The sequence below is a fragment of the Xiphophorus couchianus genome, chromosome 22 (genome assembly GCF_001444195.1).
Source record: "Xiphophorus couchianus chromosome 22, X_couchianus-1.0, whole genome shotgun sequence".
Classification (NCBI taxonomy): domain Eukaryota; kingdom Metazoa; phylum Chordata; class Actinopteri; order Cyprinodontiformes; family Poeciliidae; genus Xiphophorus; species Xiphophorus couchianus.
The window spans coordinates 25,591,452-25,616,242 of record NC_040249.1 but is presented as its reverse complement, the minus strand read 5'-3'; the positions used below and the strand labels follow the sequence as shown (position 1 = coordinate 25,616,242).

At 44.3% G+C, this 24,791-nt stretch overlaps 2 protein-coding genes across 3 annotated transcripts in view; one reads left to right on the top strand and one right to left on the bottom strand.

The window, feature by feature from the left end:
* abhd12 (abhydrolase domain containing 12, lysophospholipase) overlaps positions 1-22,463 on the bottom strand; it is a 29,099-nt gene extending 6,636 nt beyond the window's left edge. Inside the window, exons 1-11 of one of the 2 annotated variants that reach the window (XM_028007075.1) lie at positions 22,350-22,463; positions 15,663-15,810; positions 13,092-13,213; positions 12,594-12,699; positions 9,657-9,807; positions 9,541-9,586; positions 9,310-9,442; positions 6,927-6,964; positions 6,737-6,816; positions 6,574-6,656; positions 6,304-6,382 (exon numbers count right to left, since the gene is read on the bottom strand). In XM_028007075.1, the coding sequence (XP_027862876.1) occupies positions 6,304-6,382; positions 6,574-6,656; positions 6,737-6,816; positions 6,927-6,964; positions 9,310-9,442; positions 9,541-9,586; positions 9,657-9,807; positions 12,594-12,699; positions 13,092-13,213; positions 15,663-15,808 (984 nt within the window). In that variant the 5' untranslated portion in view covers positions 15,809-15,810; positions 22,350-22,463. Of the gene's footprint in view, positions 1-6,303; positions 6,383-6,573; positions 6,657-6,736; positions 6,817-6,926; positions 6,965-9,309; positions 9,443-9,540; positions 9,587-9,656; positions 9,808-12,593; positions 12,700-13,091; positions 13,214-15,662; positions 15,979-22,349 lie in introns of those variants that run through there. The other variant, XM_028007076.1, reaches the window with a different exon arrangement.
* On the top strand, positions 22,462-24,609 carry gins1 (GINS complex subunit 1 (Psf1 homolog)). The gene is made up of 7 exons (XM_028007108.1): positions 22,462-22,601; positions 23,137-23,201; positions 23,676-23,774; positions 23,855-23,945; positions 24,026-24,142; positions 24,212-24,286; positions 24,471-24,609. Exons 1-7 carry the CDS (start codon positions 22,527-22,529, stop codon positions 24,537-24,539), a joined length of 591 nt encoding a protein of 196 aa, XP_027862909.1. The 5' UTR covers positions 22,462-22,526; the 3' UTR covers positions 24,540-24,609.
* The last annotated feature ends 182 nt before the right edge of the window (positions 24,610-24,791 follow it).

Genomic DNA, 24,791 nt, shown 5'->3' with positions numbered 1-24,791 from the left:
GAAACTGTTCAGAGGAAACTGTTCAGAGGAACTGATCAGAGGAAACTGTTCAGAGGAACTGTTCACAGGAAACTGTTCACAGGAAACTGTTCAGAGGAACTGTTCACAGGAAACTGTTCACAGGAAACTGTTCTCATTAAACTGTTCACAGGAACTGTTCACAGGAAACTGTTCAGAGGAAACTGTTCAGAGGAACTGTTCAGAGGAAACTGTTCAGAGGAACTGTTCAGAGGAAACTGTTCATAGGAAACTGTTCAGAGGAACTGTTCACAGGAACTGATCAGAGGAAACTGTTCAGAGGAACTGTTCACAGGAAACTGTTCTCATTAAACTGTTCAGAGGAACTGTTCACAGGAAACTGTTCTCATTAAACTGTTCACAGGAAACTGTTCACAGGAACTGTTCAGAGGAAACTGTTCAGAGGAACTGTTCAGAGGAAACTGTTCAGAGGAAACTGTTCAGAGGAACTGTTCACAGGAAACTGTTCAGAGGAAACTGTTCACAGGAAACTGTTCAGAGGAAACTGTTCACAGGAAACTGTTCAGAGGAAACTGTTCAGAGGAAACTGTTCAGAGGAACTGTTCAGAGGAAACTGTTCAGAGGAAACTGTTCACAGGAAACTGTTCAGAGGAAACTGTTCAGAGGAAACTGTTCAGAGGAAACTGTTCACAGGAACTGTTCACAGGAAAATGTTCACAGGAAACTGTTCACAGGAAACTGTTCTCATTAAACTGTTCACAGGAAACTGTTCAGAGGAACTGTTCAGAGGAACTGTTCACAGGAAACTGTTCAGAGGAAATGTTCACAGGAAACTGTTCAGAGGAAACTGTTCACAGGAAACTGTTCACAGGAAACTGTTCACAGGAAACTGTTCAGAGGAAACTGTTCAGAGGAAACTGTTCAGAGGAAACTGTTCACAGGAAACTGTTCAGAGGAAACTGTTCAGAGGAACTGTTCACAGGAAACTGTTCACAGGAAACTGTTCAGAGGAAACTGTTCACAGGAAACTGTTCACAGGAAACTGTTCAGAGGAAACTGTTCATAGGAACTGTTCACAGGAAACTGTTCAGAGGAAACTGTTCATAGGAACTGTTCACAGGAAACTGTTCAGAGGAACTGATCAGAGGAAACTGTTCACAGGAAACTGTTCAGAGGAAACTGTTCAGAGGAACTGTTCAGAGGAACTGTTCAGAGGAAACTGTTCAGAGGAACTGTTCACAGGAACTGATCAGAGGAAACTGTTCAGAGGAACTGTTCACAGGAAACTGTTCTCATTAAACTGTTCAGAGGAACTGTTCACAGGAAACTGTTCTCATTAAACTGTTCACAGGAAACTGTTCTCATTAAACTGTTCACAGGGAACTGTTCAGAGGAACTGTTCACAGGAAACTGTTCAGAGGAAACTGTTCAGAGGAAACTGTTCAGAGGAAACTGTTCAGAGGAAACTGTTCAGAGGAAACTGTTCAGAGGAAACTGTTCAGAGGAAACTGTTCACAGGAAACTGTTCAGAGGAAACTGTTCAGAGGAAACTGTTCAGAGGAAACTGTTCAGAGGAAACTGTTCAGAGGAACTGTTCACAGGAAACTGTTCACAGGAAACTGTTCTCATTAAACTGTTCACAGGAACTGTTCAGAGGGAACTGTTCAGAGGAAACTGTTCACAGGAAACTGTTCACAGGAACTGTTCACAGGAAACTGTTCACAGGAAACTGTTCTCATTAAACTGTTCAGAGGAACTGTTCACAGGAAACTGTTCACAGGAAACTGTTCTCATTAAACTGTTCACAGGAACTGTTCAGAGGAAACTGTTCAGAGGAACTGTTCACAGGAAACTGTTCTCATTAAACTGTTCAGAGGAACTGTTCACAGGAAACTGTTCTCATTAAACTGTTCACAGGAAATGTTCACAGGAAAATGTTCACAGGAACTGTTCAGAGGAAACTGTTCAGAGGAACTGTTCAGAGGGAACTGTTCAGAGGAAACTGTTCACAGGAACTGTTCACAGGAAACTGTTCACAGGAAACTGTTCTCATTAAACTGTTCAGAGGAACTGTTCACAGGAAACTGTTCACAGGAACTGTTCACAGGAAACTGTTCTCATTAAACTGTTCAGAGGAACTGTTCACAGGAAACTGTTCTCATTAAACTGTTCACAGGAAACTGTTCACAGGAACTGTTCAGAGGAAACTGTTCAGAGAAACTGTTCACAGGAAACTGTTCAGAGGAAACTGTTCAGAGGAACTGTTCAGAGGAAACTGTTCATAGGAAACTGTTCAGAGGAAACTGTTCAGAGGAACTGTTCACAGGAAACTGTTCTCATTAAACTGTTCACAGGAAACTGTTCACAGGAACTGTTCAGAGGAAACTGTTCAGAGGAACTGTTCAGAGGAAACTGTTCAGAGGAAACTGTTCAGAGGAACTGTTCACAGGAAACTGTTCAGAGGAAACTGTTCAGAGGAACTGTTCACAGGAAACTGTTCAGAGGAAACTGTTCAGAGGAAATGTTCACAGGAAACTGTTCACATTAAACTGTTCAGAGGAAACTGTTCAGAGGAAACTGTTCAGAGGAAACTGTTCAGAGGAAACTGTTCAGAGGAACTGTTCACATTAAACTGTTCAGAGGAACTGTTCACAGGAAACTGTTCAGAGGAAACTGTTCATAGGAACTGTTCACAGGAAACTGTTCAGAGGAACTGTTCAGAGGAACTGTTCACAGGAAACTGTTCACAGGAAACTGTTCTCATTAAACTGTTCAGAGGAACTGTTCAGAGGAAACTGTTCACAGGAACTGTTCTCATTAAACTGTTCACAGGAAACTGTTCTCATTAAACTGTTCACAGGAAACTGTTCGGAGGAACTGTTCAGAGGAAACTGTTCAGAGGAACTGTTCAGAGGAAACTGTTCACAGGAAACTGTTCAGAGGAAACTGCTCAGAGGAACTGTTCACAGGAAACTGTTCAGAGGAAACTGTTCACAGGAAACTGTTCAGAGGAACTGTTCACAGGAAACTGTTCAGAGGAACTGTTCAGAGGAAACTGTTCACAGGAAACTGTTCAGAGGAAACTGTTCAGAGGAACTGTTCAGAAGAAACTGTTCACAGGAAACTGTTCAGAGGAACTGTTCACAGGAAACTGTTCAGAGGAACTGTTCAGAGGAAACTGTTCAGAGGAACCGTTCAGAGGAACTGTTCACAGGAAGCTGTTCACAGGAAACTGTTCACAGGAAACTGTTCAGAGGAAACTGTTCAGAGGAAACTGTTCAGAGGAACTGTTCAGAGGAACTGTTCAGAGGAAACTGTTCAGAGGAAATGTTCACAGGAAACTGTTCACAGGAAACTGTTCGGAGGAAACTGTTCGGAGGAACTGTTCAGAGGAACTGTTCAGAGGAAACTGTTCAGAGGAAACTGTTCAGAGGAACTGTTCACAGGAAACTGTTCACAGGAAACTGTTCTCATTAAACTGTTCACAGGAAACTGTTCACAGGAAACTGTTCAGAGGAACTGTTCAGAGGAAACTGTTCACAGGAAACTGTTCACAGGAAACTGTTCACAGGAACTGTTCAGAGGAACTGTTCAGAGGAAACTGTTCACAGGAACTGTTCACATTAAACTGTTCAGAGGAAACTGTTCATAGGAACTGTTCACAGGAAACTGTTCAGAGGAAACTGTTCATAGGAACTGTTCACAGGAAACTGTTCAGAGGAACTGTTCAGAGGAACTGATCAGAGGAAACTGTTCAGAGGAAACTGTTCAGAGGAAACTGTTCAGAGGAACTGTTCAGAGGAAACTGTTCAGAGGAACTGTTCACAGGAACTGATCAGAGGAAACTGTTCAGAGGAACTGTTCACAGGAAACTGTTCTCATTAAACTGTTCAGAGGAACTGTTCACAGGAAACTGTTCTCATTAAACTGTTCACAGGAAACTGTTCTCATTAAACTGTTCACAGGAACTGTTCAGAGGAAACTGTTCACAGGAACTGTTCACAGGAAACTGTTCACAGGAAACTGTTCAGAGGAACTGTTCAGAGGAAACTGTTCAGAGGAAACTGTTCACAGGAACTGTTCACAGGAAACTGTTCACAGGAAACTGTTCTCATTAAACTGTTCAGAGGAACTGTTCACAGGAAACTGTTCACAGGAAACTGTTCTCATTAAACTGTTCACAGGAACTGTTCAGAGGAAACTGTTCAGAGGAACTGTTCACAGGAAACTGTTCTCATTAAACTGTTCAGAGGAACTGTTCACAGGAAACTGTTCTCATTAAACTGTTCACAGGAAATGTTCACAGGAAAATGTTCACAGGAACTGTTCAGAGGAAACTGTTCAGAGGAACTGTTCAGAGGGAACTGTTCAGAGGAAACTGTTCACAGGAAACTGTTCACAGGAACTGTTCACAGGAAACTGTTCTCATTAAACTGTTCAGAGGAACTGTTCACAGGAAACTGTTCACAGGAACTGTTCACAGGAAACTGTTCTCATTAAACTGTTCAGAGGAACTGTTCACAGGAAACTGTTCTCATTAAACTGTTCACAGGAAACTGTTCACAGGAACTGTTCACAGGAAACTGTTCACAGGAACTGTTCAGAGGAAACTGTTCAGAGAAACTGTTCACAGGAAACTGTTCACAGGAAACTGTTCAGAGGAAACTGTTCAGAGGAACTGTTCACAGGAAACTGTTCAGAGGAAACTGTTCAGAGGAACTGTTCAGAGGAAACTGTTCATAGGAAACTGTTCAGAGGAAACTGTTCAGAGGAACTGTTCACAGGAAACTGTTCTCATTAAACTGTTCACAGGAAACTGTTCACAGGAACTGTTCAGAGGAAACTGTTCAGAGGAACTGTTCAGAGGAAACTGTTCAGAGGAAACTGTTCAGAGGAACTGTTCAGAGGAAACTGTTCAGAGGAAACTGTTCAGAGGAAATGTTCACAGGAAACTGTTCACAGGAAACTGTTCAGAGGAAACTGTTCAGAGGAAACTGTTCAGAGGAACTGTTCAGAGGAAACTGTTCAGAGGAAACTGTTCAGAGGAAACTGTTCAGAGGAACTGTTCACATTAAACTGTTCAGAGGAACTGTTCACAGGAAACTGTTCAGAGGAAACTGTTCATAGGAACTGTTCACAGGAAACTGTTCAGAGGAACTGTTCAGAGGAACTGTTCACAGGAAACTGTTCACAGGAAACTGTTCTCATTAAACTGTTCAGAGGAACTGTTCAGAGGAAACTGTTCACAGGAACTGTTCTCATTAAACTGTTCACAGGAAACTGTTCTCATTAAACTGTTCACAGGAAACTGTTCGGAGGAACTGTTCAGAGGAAACTGTTCAGAGGAACTGTTCAGAGGAAACTGTTCAGAGGAAACTGTTCACAGGAAACTGTTCAGAGGAAACTGCTCAGAGGAACTGTTCACAGGAAACTGTTCAGAGGAAACTGTTCAGAGGAACTGTTCAGAGGAAACTGTTCAGAGGAACTTTTCAGAGGAACTGTTCACAGGAAACTGTTCAGAGGAACTGTTCACAGGAAACTGTTCAGAGGAACTGTTCAGAGGAACTGTTCAGAGGAAACTGTTCACAGGAAACTGTTCAGAGGAAACTGTTCAGAGGAACTGTTCAGAAGAAACTGTTCACAGGAAACTGTTCAGAGGAAACTGTTCAGAGGAACTGTTCAGAGGAAACTGTTCAGAGGAACCGTTCAGAGGAACTGTTCACAGGAAGCTGTTCACAGGAAACTGTTCACAGGAAACTGTTCAGAGGAACTGTTCAGAGGAACTGTTCAGAGGAAACTGTTCAGAGGAAATGTTCACAGGAAACTGTTCGGAGGAAACTGTTCGGAGGAACTGTTCAGAGGAACTGTTCAGAGGAAACTGTTCAGAGGAAACTGTTCAGAGGAACTGTTCACAGGAAACTGTTCACAGGAAACTGTTCTCATTAAACTGTTCACAGGAAACTGTTCACAGGAAACTGTTCAGAGGAACTGTTCAGAGGAAACTGTTCACAGGAAACTGTTCACAGGAAACTGTTCACAGGAACTGTTCACAGGAAACTGTTCAGAGGAACTGTTCAGAGGAAACTGTTCACAGGAACTGTTCACATTAAACTGTTCAGATGAACTGTTCAAAGGGAACTGTTCAGAGGAATTGTTCACAGGAAACTGTTCACAGGAATCTGTTCAGATCTATGAACTCTAGATCATTCCAATTCCTGAACTTTCTACCTGATCTTGTTTAGAACATTTTTCCGTAAACGTCCTAACCAAATCATCTGGTCAGAGTGTCAGTCTGTAAAGGTCTGACCCGTTTGGGCCTCATACCTTTTTGCCCAGATGGAACGGAACCACTCCGTCGTCCTCGGCGTGTAGAATCAGAACCGGACAGGAAATGTGGTCCACACTGAAACCAGACGGTAACCATGACAACCAGCACTTCCTGTGGCCGCCACCAGGAGCCGCTGCTGCACCGAACCGGACCGGGTCCGATCAGACCAGACCCGCAGGTTCCGGAACCGCTCAAACATTCAGACACAGACAAAGCTCCAGAACCAGCTAACCAGGTCAGAACCATTAAAACGGGTCAGAACCTACTTCTCGTCGTTGGTGAAGCGGATGTTGTTGGCGGTGATGGAGTCCAGAAAGAACCAGTCGAAGCCGGGCAGGAAGCGGTACACCTGAAACACACACACACTGAGACCACCTGCTGGGCCAGGGGGTGGGGCCACAAAGGCCAGGGGGCGGGGCCTGTAGTTACCATGGAGAAGGGGTGGCTCTTGGCCTCCTCTCTGATGTTGGTGAACGGAGACTCCAGGATGAGTGCGTCAGGAGGACTTCCTGTTCAGACAGGAAGACGGCGTCACAGAGAGAGTGTGTGTGTTTCTCTGTGTGGGTCTGAGTGTGTGTGTGTCCAGCTGTGTGTTTCAGGGTATGTGTGTGTGTCTCACCTCGCTCAGACAGCCGTCTCACCAGGTTCGTTGCGACTCTGAAACAGAAAGTTCAGATTTACTGAAGAGGTCCTTGAACTCATCAGGTTTACTGTCACTGTGAGGACCAGCAGGACACGCCCCCTGCTCTGATTGGTGAGATTTGATCACATGGGTGGAGCCAAGAGCGGGCAGAAGGAAGTTTATTCCAGAACCAGAATCAGAACCAATCAGAACCGGTCCAGCTGGACGGCCCAGTGAGTGAACCTGTTTTTATATCCTGGTGTGTGTGTGTGTTTGTGTGTTTGTAATACTTTGTGGGGACCATTTTCCTGACACATACTACAAGGACCAGCTGCTCCTGGGCCCCATAAGGGGAAACTGGTTGGTTAGGGTTAGACTATAGAAATTAATGGATGTTAATGGAAATGGCGGCACACAGTTGCAGCGGCTCATTGCTCTCTCGGTCGGTGTATAGACATATACAGTCGGGACGATCTCCTGACGATCGGTGCCCGCTACGAACGAGATGTTACAGCTGATTTTCAACGCTTGTTCAATATTCCGGGGGACATAGCGAGGAGCCCCGGTGCGCCGTGGATTACCATCCCAGCAGGGAGGAAGCGACGGCGGCGTAGAGAGAGACGGCAGAAGCGGGGCTGCAGGGCCGGCCTGCTAGCTAGGCTACGGAGGCAACCACACAAACCACCGCTCCCCAGCCTGTTTCTCTCCAACACCACACTCCTCGTTGTAGAGGAGCACGAGGTGAGGCGCACACTGCGGGCCGTCAACCCAAGGAAGGCTGCTGGACCTGATGGCGTCCCTGGACGTGTCCTGAAAGACTGCGCCGATCAGCTGGCTGGAGTCTTCACCAGGATCTTCAACCAGTCCCTAGCCCTGTCTACAGTCTCATCCTGCCTGAAATCTTCCACCATAGTCCCCATACCCAAGAAACCTCACATCTCCTGCCTCAACGACTACCGGCCAGTGGCACTAACCCCTGTGGTGATGAAGTGTTTTGAAAAACTGGTCCGGGGTCACATCACAGCACTTCTCCCTCCTGGCTTTGACCACCACCAGTTCGCCTACAGAGCCAACAGATCCACAGAGGACGCTGTGATCACGGCCCTCCATGCTGCTCTGTCACATCTGGAGCAGCAGGGGAGCTATGTGCAGATGCTCTTTGTAGACTACAGTTCTGCTTTTAATACCATCCTCCCTCACAGACTGGTGGACAAATTGGGGGACGTGGGCTTCCCTCACTCCACCTGCATGTGGATCCTGAGCTTCCTGACCAACCGACAGCAGAGAGTTAGGGTGGGAAAACATACATCCACTGCCCTTAGCCTTAGTACTGGCTCTCCACAGGGCTGTGTGCTGAGCCCCCTGCTCTATTGTCTGTACACATACGACTGCACCTCTGCCCACCACAGCAACACCATCATCAAGTTTGCTGATGACACCACAGTGGTGGGGCTCATCTCAGGAGGTGACGAGTCCGCCTACAGGGGTGAGGTGGAGCGGCTGTTGCAGTGGTGCAGGGAGAACAATCTGCTCCTCAACAACTCAAAGACAAAAGAACTCATAATAGATTACAGGAGGAATAAAACGGACATTACACCACTAACCATTGGGGGAAAATGTGTGGAGAGGGTAGCTGATTTCCGTTTCCTGGGGGTCCACATTGAGCAGGGCCTCACATGGAACATGAACACCTTGGAGCTGATAAAAAAGGCCCAGCAAAGACTGAACTTCCTGAGGGTTCTCAGGAGGAACAGCATCAAGGAGAAGCTGCTGGTGTCCTTCTACAAGTGCTCCATAGAGAGCATACTGACCTACTGTATCTGCGTGTGGTATAACAGCAGCACTACGGCTCAAAGGAAAGCTCTCCAAAGGGTTGTGAATACAGCCCAAAAAATCATTGGCTGCCCTCTCCCCTCACTGGAGGACCTGCACAGCGACCGCTGTCTAAGAAAAGCACAACACATCACAAAGGACACTTCTCACCCCGGACATTCTCTGTTCACACTGCTGCCTTCAGGCAGAAGATACAGAGCAACCAGAACCAGAACCAACCGTCTCAGAGACAGTTTCTACCCGATAGCAATAACAAAACTAAATGCAATCAAAAACAACCATTAATCATCATAAATGATGGATGAGAGAATGTGGCTGTTCTTATTTATTAGTTTTTTTTCCAGTTGTTTGTTGTTTATTTCTTACATTGTGTGTAGGTTGTGAGACAGTTATTTTTTGTTTTTAAGCGTATGCACTGACTGATGGCACTTTTTAAATTTCGTTGTTCTTGTGACAATGACAATAAAGATTTATCTCATCTTATCTTAAACTCCCCACAAAGGTAGCCATGCAAACATATGTTTGTGTGTGTGTGTGTGTGTGTTACCCAGTCCCCAGAGAGTGGCCCCAGATGTAGAGCGGCAGAGTTTTCTCCATCCTCTGTCTCAGCCAATCGTAGACGAAAAGAGCGTCTGATGTCATCCCTCGCTCTGATGGCGATCCGTCTGAGTCGCCCCACCCTGGTCACACACACACACACACACACACACACACACAGCTGTCAGACTCGATGCAGCCGCTCAGTGTGCTTCCTGTTTGCTGTGGTGTGACCTCTGACCTCTGTAGTCGAAGGTCACCACATGGTATCCCAGCGAACTGAGGACCTGAAGGAGAACAGACAGGGGTCAGGTGGTTTCCTCTCAGCCAATCAGGAGGCGTTCAGCTCTTCATCACCTTGTACAGCTGCACCCGGTGGTCGCCGCCTCTGGTCCCTGCGTTGCCATGGAGATAGAGGATGACAGGGTGGGCGGAGCTAAAGGCGGAGCGGTACCAGTCGCCATCTTTGCCCTGAGCGTCTCTCCACATCTGAGCAGGAACCGTGTGCCTGAAACACCAGATGGCTTCAGTCAGGACACTGGCCTAGTCAAAGTATCTGCTATTCCTGGTCTCTGTTTGGTGGAGAGGCCTCACTCGGACTCATTTCTCTCATCAGAACTACAGCCGCTCGGTGTCAGCCATTTTGTGCCTCCAGAACTGAATTACCAATCCCATAATGCATTGCGTTGAGCTGGTTCCTCCTGAGAAAATGTGACATCAGGCAGAATCAGCGAACGGACAGAACGACTTCATCTGGTAGAGACACTGACCAGGGTCATAGTTCATACTTATTATAGTTTTATAGAGACTCTTACAAGCTGCTGTAACTGAATTACTGCAGATGGAAGAATCCAGTTCTTCCTGTCTGAACCGAAGCCGGCGACTCTCAGACGGGACGGAGTCGCTTTGTGAGAAAGATGATATTCTTCACAACAGAAGGTCAAGATGAACCATGAGATCACGTCCCAGAAAACCAGTAGAAAACCAGCAGACTGTTTCCAAACAACCAATATGACGCTGGTGACTCAGGGACTGTCCAACATTTGGACACGTCCACATGATGATGATGATGATGATGATGATGATGTAGGAAGGACAGTTGGTGCTGCTGCAGCTCCAACAGAGGAGAAAGGAAATCCCTCAGTAACAACCTGGAGAAACTCACTGAAGCCTAAAAGGACATCAGGAAACATTTCTGGAAGCTCAACCTGATTTAATCATCACCATTAAAATACAATCAATCCAAACTCTGATCAACACCTGGATACCTGTTCCATCCACACTGATGAAGCAGCGAAACACTAAACAGACTTTCTGAAGAACGGAAACTAAAACTGGATGATGCAGCCGAGTGCTGGTTGGTAACTGTCTAGTTAAAGCTCAGTTCATCTGCAGCCTGGCAGCGTTTTCATCTTCAGACGATTTATCAATAAACATGAACCAGAGTGATACGGTCCAACCAGTAAGGCACAAAGACATATATAAAAAATTATTTTCAATTTATTTTTCCAAAACTTCTTAACAAAAGGCTTTCAATAACAAATCTCAAAAATATAGCAAAATGGGCCCAAAAGAAATCAAGGAAGGCAAACCTGACTGAGAACAAATGAACACAGGCTGAGCAACACGGAGAGCAACTAGTTCAAACCAGCACATTTTCACCACAACACAACAAAAATATTTTAGCACTTGTGTTATTAGTAGAGAGAGAAGCAGATTCTGCAAGTCCTGATGGTTTGTTGATGGTTTGTTGATGGTTTGTTCCACTTCCTGCTTTGAATCTCAACCAGTCCTTCAAACTCAGCAAAGCAAAATAATTAACGATCCAAATAAACAAAAGGTGTTTACTAAATGTGTGCAACCATTACAGTAAACAGCCCAACGCAATAAACACCAGAAAAAGTGAAATTCTAAATATATTATGTGAAAACATTTAAATAAATACTAACACTGGGGAGAAGATGGAGGAACCTGCAGACTGGAACCGCGTTTTCATTTTAACCCTTCAGAAGAACATCAGGATGCAACGCGCTGCGTATCAGAACCATCTGACCCAGACACTACTGGGGTCAAACTGGGGTCAAACTGGGGACCAACTGGGGACAAACTGGGGCCAAACTGGGGTCAAACTGGGGTCAAACTGGAGACCAACTGGGGTCAAACTGGAGACCAACTGGGGTCAAACTGGGGACAAACTGGGGTCAAACTGGGGACAAACTGGGGTCAAACTGGGGACAAACTGGGGTCAAACTGGGGACAAACTGGGGTCAAACTGGGGACAAACTGGGGTCAAACTGGAGACCAACTGGGGTCAAACTGGGGTCAAACTGGGGACAAACTGGGGTCAAACTGGGGTCTAACTGGGGACAAACTGGGGTCAAACTGGGGACCAACTGGGGTCAAACTGGAGACCAACTGGGGTCAAACTGGGGACAAACTGGGGTCAAACTGGAGACCAACTGGGGACCAACTGGGGTCAAACTGGAGACCAACTGGGGTCAAACTGGAGACCAACTGGGGTCAAACTGGAGACCAACTGGGGTCAAACTGGGGACAAACTGGGGTCAAACTGGGGATAAACTGGGGACCAACTGGGGTCAAACTGGGGACCAACTGGGACAGCCCCAGTAGACACAAACTAAAAATAAAAACCAAAAGCATCGTTCTGAATTCAAAGCTCAGATTCCGCTGAAGCTTCATCACTCAGCGTCACGTTAATATGTTCCTGGCAGAAACTGCATGACAATCAATCACCTGTCCTAATCAAATCCTGAAGACACGTTTTAGGTGAGAACAGAAACAGAAACCATGACGGGGGGCTGCTACAATTTATCAGATTTATTCAACTGTGAAAAGGTTTTTAGGCCAATTTGACTCTTTTGAAAATCTGTGAATTTAGATAAAAACCTAAAAATGAACTTTGACACAAATGACAAAATAAGTAGAAAATGTTTTTATTGACTTTAATAAACTTTCATCTGCATTGATTATGACTGTTTAATAATTGTGGGACAGTTTGTTATATTTCACAGAATATTCACTATTTTAAATTTGGTTTCTCAATATTTACACACTGTGACATCACTGCATCATTTTAAGGTTTATTCTCATTTTTACTGTTTTTAATTTCATTTGATTTTTTCTCCGTCGTTTTGTTACCAGATCAACGACTTTTATTTATATTAACTCACAGATGAGAAACTAAATTATTTTATACTTGGTTAGTTTTGTTTTCTCTGATTAAAAAACAAAACAAATCTGTAGGTTCTGTGTGGTTCTGTGTGGTTCTGGTACCAGACTCCGATCTTCTGGCCCGCCTCAGGCTCCAGGTAGAGGTTCTGTGTGTGGTTCAGCCCCTGATCCAGAGGTCGCTTCAGGTCGATGAAGTACGGCATCCTCACTGGGACAAAAAGCAGACAGGTCACATGACCTCTCTGGCAGCTCGCCATTGGTCCATTTGTTTCTGCGAAACCCGGAGCGTCGTTATGAGCAGCAGGTTCTGATTGGTTCTGCTCAGCTGAAGCTGCAGAACTCTGATGTCCCACGCTGCCTGAAGGCAGCACAGAAAACAGGAAGCAGTTCACCAGATGGATGAACAGGAGCATCGATGAAGGCAGGGCTCCATCCTGGAGCAGTGCATGCTGGGTAAAACACCTGAATTGCTTCCACTAAATGGAACTGGCTTCATGCTAACAGCTGATCCAAAGATCTGTCCTACAGCGCCCCCTGCTGGCTGCCATGCAGCGTAGAACCGGCCAATCAGAACTCAGTTCAGGTCGGATTGAAACTCACCAAAGTTGAGGAAGACGAGTTTGGCCTGGATGGAGGGGAACAGCTTGATGATGAAGGGGATGGAGACATAGACGAAGAGCAGCACCATCATCATCCTCTTTATCTTTCCCAGCAGCCCCAACCTGAGGAGAGAACAGCCTGCATCAGCTGACCAATCAGGAAGCTTCCAGCCTCAGCCAATCAGAGCTCAGCACACGGGACCAACGCCCGCTGCAGCCGGACAGAGTGGAGCATCTCTCCTCAGACACAATCTCTGTCTCAGGCCAGCAGGCTCAGATGGTTCTGATGGTTCTGATGGAGCGACCCGGTGAAACCCAACCCGACCCAGACTGAGCGTGCTCAGAACAGATCAATAATTCAAGGAGGAAGACAGAAAGGCCAGCAGGACGCTGCTGAGGAGAACTGGGCCGGTTCTGGTTCTGGACTGGTTCACTGGGAGGATCATGATGAAGCTCTGGGACAGCCGGTCTGTCCACAAAGAGTTACTGGACCGAACTGAACAGATCCAGAGCGGTTCTGTTCGGATCCAACAGCGGGTCATCTGAGCAGGAAGGAGTTTGCATCAGAACCCGTACTGGGCCCGACCTGTCTGGTTGCCAGAAACTGTGCAGATCCAGTTTCTGGTAAACAGAACCAGAGACTGGATCTGCACATAACCAGTAAGCCGAGCCGGCCAGCAGCTGGCAGCATCAGGTCCAAACAGAACCACAGAGGTTCTGATCCCTGCTGCCCGACTGATCCCAGAACAATGAGGAGGATTTACTGGGTCACACCCAATGGAGGGTTCTGGTTCTGGTTGGATGAAGACTCCTGGGTCTCCAGAACCCGGCTGTATTTTACTGAGGTTAAAGGTTCTGAAGGTTCTGGGTCGTCTTCAACCAGAGGATATCAGAACCGGGCCTGACCCAGTTGCACTGGTCAGGTTCTGGATCTGGTGGTTCTGACTGGAGGTCATGAGGAGGGGGCGGGGCCAAGCGGTCAGTGAACGCATCACGGCGGCTGCGTTCAGGGTCACATGACGCTGAGTCAGACTCCAGACTTCCTGTTCTGCTCTGAGGTCACTTCCTGTCTCAGTGAAGGTGAAGCTGCTACTCTCAGTTTCACTTCCTGCGCCGGGTCAGAACATCTGGACCTGAGCAGCCCGGGCCCGGCTCCACTGAGCAGAACCGACCAGAACCGGGTCAGGTTCGTCCAGAAGGTTCTGCAACGTCCTGATCTGAGATTAGCTTCAGGAGGAAGAGGAGGAGGAGGAAGATCACGTGACCTTCTGAGCCGCTGAGGTTACAACTCCGTCTGGACAGAACCGGCTGGTCCGGTCCAGATGGTCCAAATCAGCTCAGAACCACATCTTCGGTCTGAGCGCGCTCAGTGTCAACATCAAGACTTAGAAACTTGCTCCTGTTTCTGAATGTCCCACAGTGTCTCTAAATGTCCCACAGTGTCTCTAAATGTCCCACAGTGTCTCTAAATGTCCCACAGTGACTCTAAATGTCCCACAGTGACTCTAAATGTCCCACAGTGACTCTAAATGTCCCACAGTGTCTCTGAATGTCCCACAGTGACTCTAAATGTCCCACAGTGTCTCTAAATGTCCCACAGTGTCTCTAAATGTCCCACAGTGACTCTAAATGTCCCACAGTGTCTCTAAATGTCCCACAGTGACTCTAAATGTCCCACAGTGTCTCTAAATGTCCCACAGTGTCTCTAAATGTCCCACAGTGACTCTAAATGTCCCACAGTGTCTCTAAATGTCCCACAGTGACTCTAAATGTCCCACAGTGTCTCTAAATGTCCCACAGTGACTCTGAATGTCCCACAGTGACTCTAAATGTCCCACAGTGTCTCTAAATGTCCCACAGTGACTCTAAATGTCCCACAGTGACTCTAAATGTCCCACAGTGACTCTAAATGTCCCACAGTGTCTCTGAATGTCCCACAGTGACTCTAAATGTCCCACAGTGTCTCTAAATGTCCCACAGTGACTCTAAATGTCCCACAGTGACTCTAAATGTCCCACAGTGTCTCTAAATGTCCCACAGTGACTCTAAATGTCCCACAGTGACTCTAAATGTCCCACAGTGTCTCTAAATGTCCCACAGTGACTCTAAATGTCCCACAGTGTCTCTGAATGTCCCACAGTGACTCTAAATGTCCCACAGTGTCTCTAAATGTCCCACAGTGTCTCTAAATGTCCCACAGTGACTCTAAATGTCCCACAGTGTCTCTAAATGTCCCACAGTGACTCTAAATGTCCCACAGTGTCTCTAAATGTCCCACAGTGACTCTAAATGTCCCACAGTGACTCTAAATGTCCCACAGTGACTCTAAATGTCCCACAGTGTCTCTGAATGTCCCCTGGTGTCTCCAGTCTGACCTTCCAGTCCAACCAGCTCAACAGTCTCACTGGAACCAGTCTGACCAGTCTTGCCAGAGATGGTCTCTTTGTCCTCTGAGGTCCCGCCCAAACTTTAAAACCTTAAAGATTTTAATCTTTTAAAAAAAAAAATTCAGTTTATATTTTTCACCATTTTATTTAGACTCCCCTCCCCCACCTGTTTCCCCGGCGCTCACCTCCTGAACGGTCTCTTCCCCATCCCCGGCTCCTCTCCCGTGCCCTGTCGGCCTCGGGTCGCCGGATGCGCCGCCGCTCTGCCGGGTCGCTGCTTCAGCTCCGGGTCGCTGTCCTTCTCCGCGGTCAGAGAGCTCCGCCTCCGCATCACTGGAAGCGGCAGAGAGACGGCTCGTTACCCGGGGGAAGGTGACCGAAAAGCGGGGCCGGTCCGCGGTGAGGAGGCCTCGTTCGGGCCGGCGTGGGAGCGCTGAGAGGCGGCGGGAGTCAGACCGAGCGCCCGCTGGAGCCGCACTGACATCCGCAGAGAACAGCTGATCAGTGCCGAGGCTGCCGCAGCCAATCGGGAGGCAGGCTGCAGACCACGTGGTCAGAGCGGTGCTGCCTCCACAGTCTCTGGGGAAGCGTCGGAACAACGGCTTCCAAAACAAAACCAGCGCCGCGTTCAGGCGCAGCTAGGACATTTTAGTGAATTTAACGCTCATTAAACAAATTAAGACATGAAACATGTACGTAATTTAATAAAGAAGATAAATACACCATATGTGACGCGTCTTAACAGTTTGCGTCATTTAAAATGTTTAATAGTTTATTTCCTGTTAAAATCTTCATGAAACCTTCAGAGAACAAAGCAACTACTTCCGCAGACGCTTCCTGTTGTTATTCTGAAACAGCCAAAAGGTTTCTATTTTACCGTGTGTCCCTGAACGCCTCACCGAGGCTATAAATACAGCAGGTAGGTTTTCAGATTAAAAGCATGTTTTAATTTAAATATGATCAATCTCGACTAGACGCTGATAAACCAGGAAGTAAAATAAACCCTGCTCATCACCCAGAACTCTTCGGGGTGGACAGTCCGCTGAACTTTGACCTTCAGAGCTGCAGTCTCCAGGCTGACTCAGCAGCTCCCCCCAGTGTTCAGAGCTCAAACATAAAGCCGACCAATCAGGAGCTTGCTCTCCCCCACCTGTCCAGGTGCAGGACAGGCTGCCCACCTGAGATTTGATCTGATTTGTTGAATCAAATAAAATTAATGTTTCAGTTTTAGGACTCTAAATCTGTTACTTTTATTGTTTCACATGTTTTGATTTTCTTCAGTAACATTTCTAATTGTTTTGGTGAGAAATGCTCATTCAGGCTTCACGTTTCCTCCCGTTGCCATGGTGAATCACACCTGTTAACAGGTGGGTTCACTCAAGAGTTTGTTGACCCTGATGGGGAGACTACTACCTGGACAGGGCCTGCGTCAGCAGGATTGGTTGTCGGAAAGGTCGAGGGGTTTGAGTGGATGAGACACACCTGTTGAAGCTCAAACGGCGGATTTCGGGTATAAACTGGTTTGTGACTGGATTAGGATGACAACTAAGGCAGATGGAGGTGGTGAGGATGATGATATGGATTTTGACGACTGGACTCCGGTAGGAAGAGGAAGAGGTAGAGGTAAAGAGAAAGTTTTGAAAGAGGATAGAGTAATTGGTAGCCAGAATAGTAAGCGAACTTTGGAAGAGTGCAGCTCAGATGAGGAAAATAGAGCGGTTAGGAAGAAAGTAACAAACGAAGAATTTAAGGTAATTCTTAAATTCAGGAAGGAAGATATGAATATTAACTTAAGTCCGATACAAGTTTCAAGAGAAATAAAAAAGAAAATAGGAGAGGTAGAGTTTGTTAAAACATTACGAGATGGAAACATGTTGATAAAATGCAAATCTGAAGACCAAAAGAATAAATGCTTGAAGATTGACAACATTTGCAAAAAAGTAGTTGGTGAGAAAGTAATTGTTGGAGAAAATAGAGTATCACGTGGTGTTATCACTGGCATACCGCTGGAGGAGGATTTAGACAGACTCAAAAAGAATATACAGGGGGAGAAGTTCGGAGATTGAAAAGATTGTTGAAGCATGTGAATGGAGAGAAAATGGAGAGTCTATCGATTCTTTTGGAGTTTCAAGGAGAAGTCCTTCCTGATAAGGTTAAAATTGGATTCATGAGTTTTCCTGTGAGACCATATGTCCCTCCCTCTTTGCGCTGTTTTAAATGCCAAAGGTATGGTCATATTGCAGCAGTGTGTAAAGGGAAACAAAGATGTGCCAAATGTGGAGGAGATCATCGATATGATGAATGTGGAGTGGATGTACAAGTGAAATGCTGTAACTGTGGTGGTCAGCATAATGTAGCGTATGGAGGTTGTGAGGCAAGAAAAAAGGCAGCAGAAATTCAACAGCTGAGAACAATTAAAAACATCACTTATGCAGAGGCAACAAAAAGTATTCAAGAGAAAAGAGCTGTTAAGGAAAATCAACAAGTAATGTCTAGCATTAGGGCTGAGCCCAGTCAGATTTCACAATCTGGAATGGAAATCACAATGGATAAATTAATATTATTCATGGCATATGTAATCAACTATACTGATCACGTAAAACAGAAAACAGAAAAGATTAAAATTATAGTGAAAGGTGCAGAAAAATTTTTAGATGTGAAGGATTTATCTTGGGAACTAATAAATAAAAGGCTTGAAATGGATGGAAAACAAGGTGGAGGAAGAATGTAATGATTATCTTACAATGGAATGCAAGAAGTCTAATAGCAAACGGTCAAGAATTTAAAGGTTATATAAACTGTTTGGAAATTAAACCAGATATTATTTGTGTTCAGGAAACGTGGCTTAAACCAGAGCTAGATTTTGTGATAGCAGGATATGATAGCATTAGACGGGACAGGGAGCAAGAAAGTGGAGGAGGTTGTGTAATATTTGTTAAGCAAGGGATTCAGTATAGGTTTGTAGATAAAGGATCATCTTTAGAATGGATAGCTGTGGAAATCTGGATTAATAAGGAAAATATTAAGATATTAAATTTTTATAACCCATGTAAAAAACTGAATTTAGATCAAATGCAGGATATGTTTAAAAGTCTAGGTAGAAATCTAATTTGTTGTGGAGATTTTAATGCCTATAGCACTGTGTGGGGTCATAAAAATGATGCAAACGGAGAAGTGGTAGAACAATTAATGGATGAGAAGCAATTGGTTTGTATTAATAATGGAGAAGGGACAAGAATTGATATTAGAAATGGAAATGAATCAGCACTAGATCTAACTCTAGTATCAGTGAATTTTGCCGGGATTAGTAATTGGAAAGTTTTAAAGGAATCTACATTAGGAAGTGATCATTATCCTATTGTGATTGAAATCGGTTTAGAAATAGGGAAAGTTGATAATAAAAATATAGAAAGATGGATATTTAGAAATGTTGATTGGGAAAAATATAAAATAATAAGTGATGAAAAACTGCTAAAGGTTCATTTTGATTTGGATATAGATAGTGTAAACTCTTCTATTTGTGAAGCTATTTCAGGAGCAGCACATGGAACAATTCAACGGAAAAAAGGAAAGTATAAGAAAAAAATAGTACCATGGTGGACAAAGGAATGTGATTTGGCAATTAAATCCAGAAATAAAGCCTTTAGGTTGTTAAAGAGAAATCAGAATTTTGAGAATTTGCTGGGATATAAAAAGTCACAAGCTTTGGTTAAAGGAACGGTAAAAAGTGCTAAAAAGGTTTATTGGAGAAATTTCTGTAATACAGTAGGAAGGGAAACAAAGATTTCAAAAATTTGGGGAATGATTAAACGAATGAATGGAATTAGAAGTGAAAATGGATATCCAGTTCTTAAGAATGAAGATGAAATGGCTCTAAATGAGGAGGAGAAGGCAAATATGATGGCTAGGAAATTTGTTGAAATTCATAGTAGCAATAATTTAAATACAGAAGAAATAAGGAAAAGAGTTTCTATTATTAAGGAAAATATTAACCTGTTAGAAGTAGATACAGAATATAATGATCTATTGAATAATTCCTTTTCATTATTTGAATTAAACAACGCTTTAAGGAAAACAAAAAATTCTTCTCCAGGAAAAGACAATATTTCTTATATTATGATTAAAAAACTTAGTATTTCATCTAAAAAGATATTATTAGATTTCTTTAATAAGATATGGGACGGGGGTTATTTACCTGTGGCATGGAAGGAAGCAATTATAGTTCCAATCTTAAAGCCAGGGAAAGAGAAGTCAAATCCTACAAGTTATAGACCTATTGCGTTAACTTCACATATATGCAAAATAATGGAAAGAATGATAAATGAAAGATTGAGTTATTTTGTGGAGAAGAAGGGGTATTTGACAAAATTTCAAAGTGGATTTAGGAAAGGTAGAAGTACTATGGACCCTATTTTGTGTTTAGAACGTGAAATCAGAAAAGGGCAAGTTAATAAGGAGAGTGTGGTGGCGGTTTTCTTTGACATAGAGAAAGCTTATGATATGATGTGGAAAGAAGGGTTTTTAATTAAATTAAGGAAAATGGGGGTTAGAGGGTCAATGTTTAATTGGATAAAAGATTTTTTACATAATAGATCTATACAAGTAAGAAGGGGTCAACAGTTGTCAGAAAAATATTTTGTTGAAAATGGAACTCCTCAAGGAAGTATTGTGAGTCCTTTGTTTTTCTCTATTATGATTAATGATATGTTTGACAATTTGGAGAGTGGCATGGGTTGTTCATTATTTGCTGATGATGGAGCAATTTGGAAGAGAGGTAAGAACTTGAAATTTATAGTTAAGAAATTACAAGAAGCAATATATAGTATAGAAGAGTGGTCATATAATTGGGGTTTTAAAATTTCAATAGATAAAACAAAGACCTTATTTTTCACTAGAAAGAAAGTATCTAATGATTTAAAATTGTATTTGTATAAACATGATTTAGAAAGAGTAAATGAGTTTAAATTTTTGGGTTTGTGGATGGATGAAAAACTTACTTGGAGTAGACATATTCAAAAAGTAGTGGATAAGTGTAAGAGAGTTTTAAATATTATGAGGTGTTTGGTGGGAAGAGAGTGGGGTGCTGAGAGAAAAGCATTGAAAATAATATATACGGGTTTAATAAGATCTGTATTAGATTATGGCAGCCTGGCCTTTGGATCAGCATCAGAAACATTACTTAAAAAATTAGACATTATTCAGTATCAAGCCTTGAGGTTGTGTACAGGAGCCATCAGAACAACTCCGATCTCAGCTTTGTTAGTTGAAATGGGGGAAATACCACTTTACCTCAGAAGATTACAGTTAAGATTATCTTACTGGAGTTATTTAAAGGGTCAGTATGAAAACCATCCATGTCAAGAAATTTTAAAACCTAGCTGGGAAAAAGGGAAAAAGACTTTAAAATCCTTTGGTTGGGAGATAGAGAGTGACGTGAAAGATTTTGATTTATCATCTATAAAAATGAGTGAAACAGTTCCATTGTCACCGGTCCATCCATCTCTGTTTCATGAAATCATTGTGGATTTATCTTTGTTGGAGAAGAGGAAAAAAAGGAAATATTTCAGAATCATACTCAGTGCAAGCATATGTAGAAAATAAATACTTTAATTATGTTCAAGTGTATACAGATGCATCTAAAAGTTTAAATAGCAACAATGGGGTGTCGTTTATCGTTCCAGGATTTAGTATTAAAAAATGTAAGAGGATTTCTGATGGCGTCTCAGTGTTTACAGGGGAAATGATGGGAATAATTCTGGCATTAGGATGGATTGAAGAGGTTCGTCCTCTGAGAAGTTTAATTTGTTCTGATTCAAGTTCATCATTATATTCAATTAAACATAATCAGTCTAATAGTAGGCCAGACCTTTTATTTGAGATTCAGTTAATATTTTATAGAATTCAGGCCATGGGATTAATTGTCATTTTTATATGGGTTCCATCGCATATAGGAATAAAAGGAAATGAGTTGGCAGACAAATATGCAAAACAAGCTTCAAAAAACAGTTCCATTGAGATAATGATTCCTTTTAGTAAAGAGGAAATAAAATCTATTATAAAACAACAGTTTAAGGGAAGATGGCAGAAGCAGTGGGAAGAAGAAAGAACTGGTAGATGACTTTATCGTATTCAAAGGACAGTTGGTGCAATGAGGGCAACAGAAAGAAGAAGAAAAGAAGAAAAGATTATATCCAGATTACGGTTTGGTCATACAGGTTTAAACAGTACACTATTTAAAATGGGGAAACATCCATCAGGTAATTGTGATCTTTGTCTTCAAGAAGAGACAGTAGAACATGTTTTATTGTTATGTCCAAAGTACTCCGAGGAGAGAAGGAAATTAGAATATAGGCTTCTAAAGAATAAGTTACAGTTAAAAATACCAGATATTTTGGGATATTCCTCTTCCTCTGAATATTCATGTTATTTCATAAAGTTTCTTAAGAAAACTAAACTGATAGAAAGGATTTAGTGTTTTGTTTTTTTTTTTTTTTTATTAAGTTGCGTCCTGATCCACACTCCATACCAGTAGGTGGCGGTAATGCACAGCATTAAGTTGCTTGCCAACCGCCATTAAAAACAAAAAGAAAAAAAAAAGAAGAAGAAGTTTGTTGACCCGCTTCCTGAAACAGGGCTCAGTTGATCACGTGACGGAAAACAGCACAGAGCAGTAAAACGTTCATAACGAACCTCAAACCCGTTTCCGGTTGGTTCTGTTGGGTTATGCCGAACTGACAAAATATTTGATCTAATTTAAATTGGTTTTAACGAAGCAAGTCATTGATCTTGGAGCTAAACTGATAGTTTTCGTTGAGAAACATCAGCAGCAACAACGGTACGTCCATAAATCATCAATAAATGATAAATCCTACCCGGTAAATGGAACTCTGTTGCCTGTTTTACCACATCGCCGCAGGAGCTGCTTCTGTTTGTCCCTCAGCGGCTTCCGGAGAATTACGTCACCGAGTCACGTGACCACAACAAAGAATTTTACCGCGAAGCTGCTCCTCGGCTCTCCGGGTCAGTCAGTCCCGGTTCTGAGCTCCAGGATGTTCTGTGAGAAAGCCATCGAGCTGATCCGGGAGCTGCACCGGGTGAGCGACGGCCAGCTGCCCGCTTTCAACGTGAGTATCCCGGGTGGGATCCAACAGCTGGAACTCCGCCCAGAAACCTTCTGGTTTAAGGTTTGACCCCTGATTTAAGCTGAAAACTGTAAACCACAGATATAATAGTAATGTTGTCAGAAATTAATCTCTTCATTTAACATTTCGGCTCAGATGAACACGGTGAAGTTTTTTGATATCAGATTTATTTATTTTTAAATAAAGGCCTTTATTTGATAGTGAATTGACAGGAAAGAGGGTAATGAGGGAGACATGCGGCAAAGGTCACCAGGCCGGGAATCGAACCTGCGGCAGCCAGTCGAGGACCAAGGCCTCCATATGTGGGTTGTGCTTAACCCCAATATCAGATTTCTAACTGAAATTATTCTGCGGAACTCTGCTGAAGTTTGAGAGTTGATCGTGTCTAAAAACATTCAACTGAAAGTTCATTTTAAAGACATTTCTAGTTAATAGACGGCGGATCCAACACAGTTTGATAAATATGAAGAGAAATGATGGCTGCGATGGATTAATTGGAATCAGTTCTTGGTTCCAGGAGGACGGACTGCGGCAGGTTCTGCAGGAGATGGAGGCTCTGTACGAACAGAACCAGGCTGATGTGTGAGTACCGACCCACTGCACGGTTCTACAGGGTCCAGGCTAGTTCTGGTTCTGTTGGGTTTAAGTTCCTGTTGGCTTCAGATGGTTTCATGAGAAATTCATTAGTCTCCATGGCAACCATTCAGCTGGGCAAAACGCCCTGTTGGACCTTCAAGGAAACAGCTCCTCCCCCACTCACCTCCTTAGACTAGCCAGCAGCAATTAGCAAACAGCTGCTGATCTCATGCTGCTCAGAGCGACGCTGGTGCAAAGGTTCAAGGGTAAAAAGGTGTTAAGACAGGAAGTCAAATTCCTGTATTTGATATAAACAGCCATTTTAGAACAGCAGAGTGCCACACAGTTACTGATTGTGCTATAAAACATAATACTGGCCCTTTAAGGGAACCATTCCCTGGTACCGGTAAAGAAGTGGATGCTCTGGTACCAGAACCGGTTGCGCTCCGTCTGACTTCCTGACCTCTCCGTCTCCTGCAGGTCGGAGGCGAAGGCCGCCGGCCGTGCTGACCTCATCCCCTCCATCAAGCTGCGCCACTGCTGCCTGCTGAGGAACCAGCGCTGCGTCGTGGCCTACCTGTAACTCCGCCCACAGTCATGTGACCTGCCGGCCCGGGTCCTGTGACCTCTGATGCTGACCTTTGACCTGCTGTTTGCAGGTATGACCGTCTGCTGAGGATCCGCGCGCTGCGCTGGGAGTACGGCAGCGTTCTGCCCGCCAACGTCCGCTTCCACATGTCTGCAGAGGAGGTCAGTGACATCACTTCCTGATGGGGGTTTCTGCTGGCTCACCTGAAGGCTGACCGCACCTTTGTGCGTGGTGTGTTCAGGTGCAGTGGTTTGGCCTGTATAAAAAGTCCCTGGCCTCCTTCATGCGGTCCATCGGAGGACAGGAGGGACTGGACGTCACGCAGGACATGAAGCCTCCAAAAAGCCTCTACATCCAGGTGAGTCTGACCTCTGACCTGCAGCCTGACCCGCAGAGTGACCCCACTGACCTCCCTGTGTGTTTCCAGGTCAGGTGCCTGAAGGACCACGGTGAGTTCGAGATCGACGACGGAACCGTAATCCTGCTGAAGAAGAATAGCCAGGTGAGAACAGACTCCATGTTAGTGATGAGAGAAGCACGACAGTTGCTATGACTACAGTCCTGCTGGTGCTTTAATGGGATGTAACTGGGAGTACTGGGAGTGTAGCGGTTTCCAGCTGAGACGGGAAGTGAACAGGTGGCCCATGTTCTGACTCATCCTGACAGGAAGTGGTTTTTGTCCGCAGCACTTCCTGCCACGGTGGAAATGTGAGCAGCTGATTCGCCAGGGCGTTCTGGAGCATGTGATGTCATAACCTCCAGGAGACAGACGGCATCTCGGCGGCCATGTTTGCTTTTTTACAAATAAAGTTGTTTTGTTCCTTCCTTTGTGTTGTCACTGAGAGTTAAGTCTGTTGCTGGGCAGATTTCACAGATCCAGGTGAACATCAGCGCCTCATTTTAACCCAGAAGAGGAGGTCTCACTCTGAGGTAAAAACCTAGTACCTGTCCAGGTGGAGAGGCCACACCCACCAGTTTACACACAGTGACACTGTGCCGACAGGTTA

What these genes read in the sequence shown, in the direction of transcription:
- gins1 (XM_028007108.1), top strand. Translation starts at nt 22,527, where the DNA reads ATGTTCTGTGAGAAAGCCATCGAGCTGATCCGGGAGCTGCACCGGGTG. An exon ending in GAACAGAACCAGGCTGATGT is followed by an intron (nt 23,202 to 23,675) that starts GTGAGTACCGAC and finishes CGTCTCCTGCAG; the next exon opens with GTCGGAGGCGAAGGCCGCCG. An exon ending in CAAAAAGCCTCTACATCCAG is followed by an intron (nt 24,143 to 24,211) that starts GTGAGTCTGACC and finishes GTGTGTTTCCAG; the next exon opens with GTCAGGTGCCTGAAGGACCA.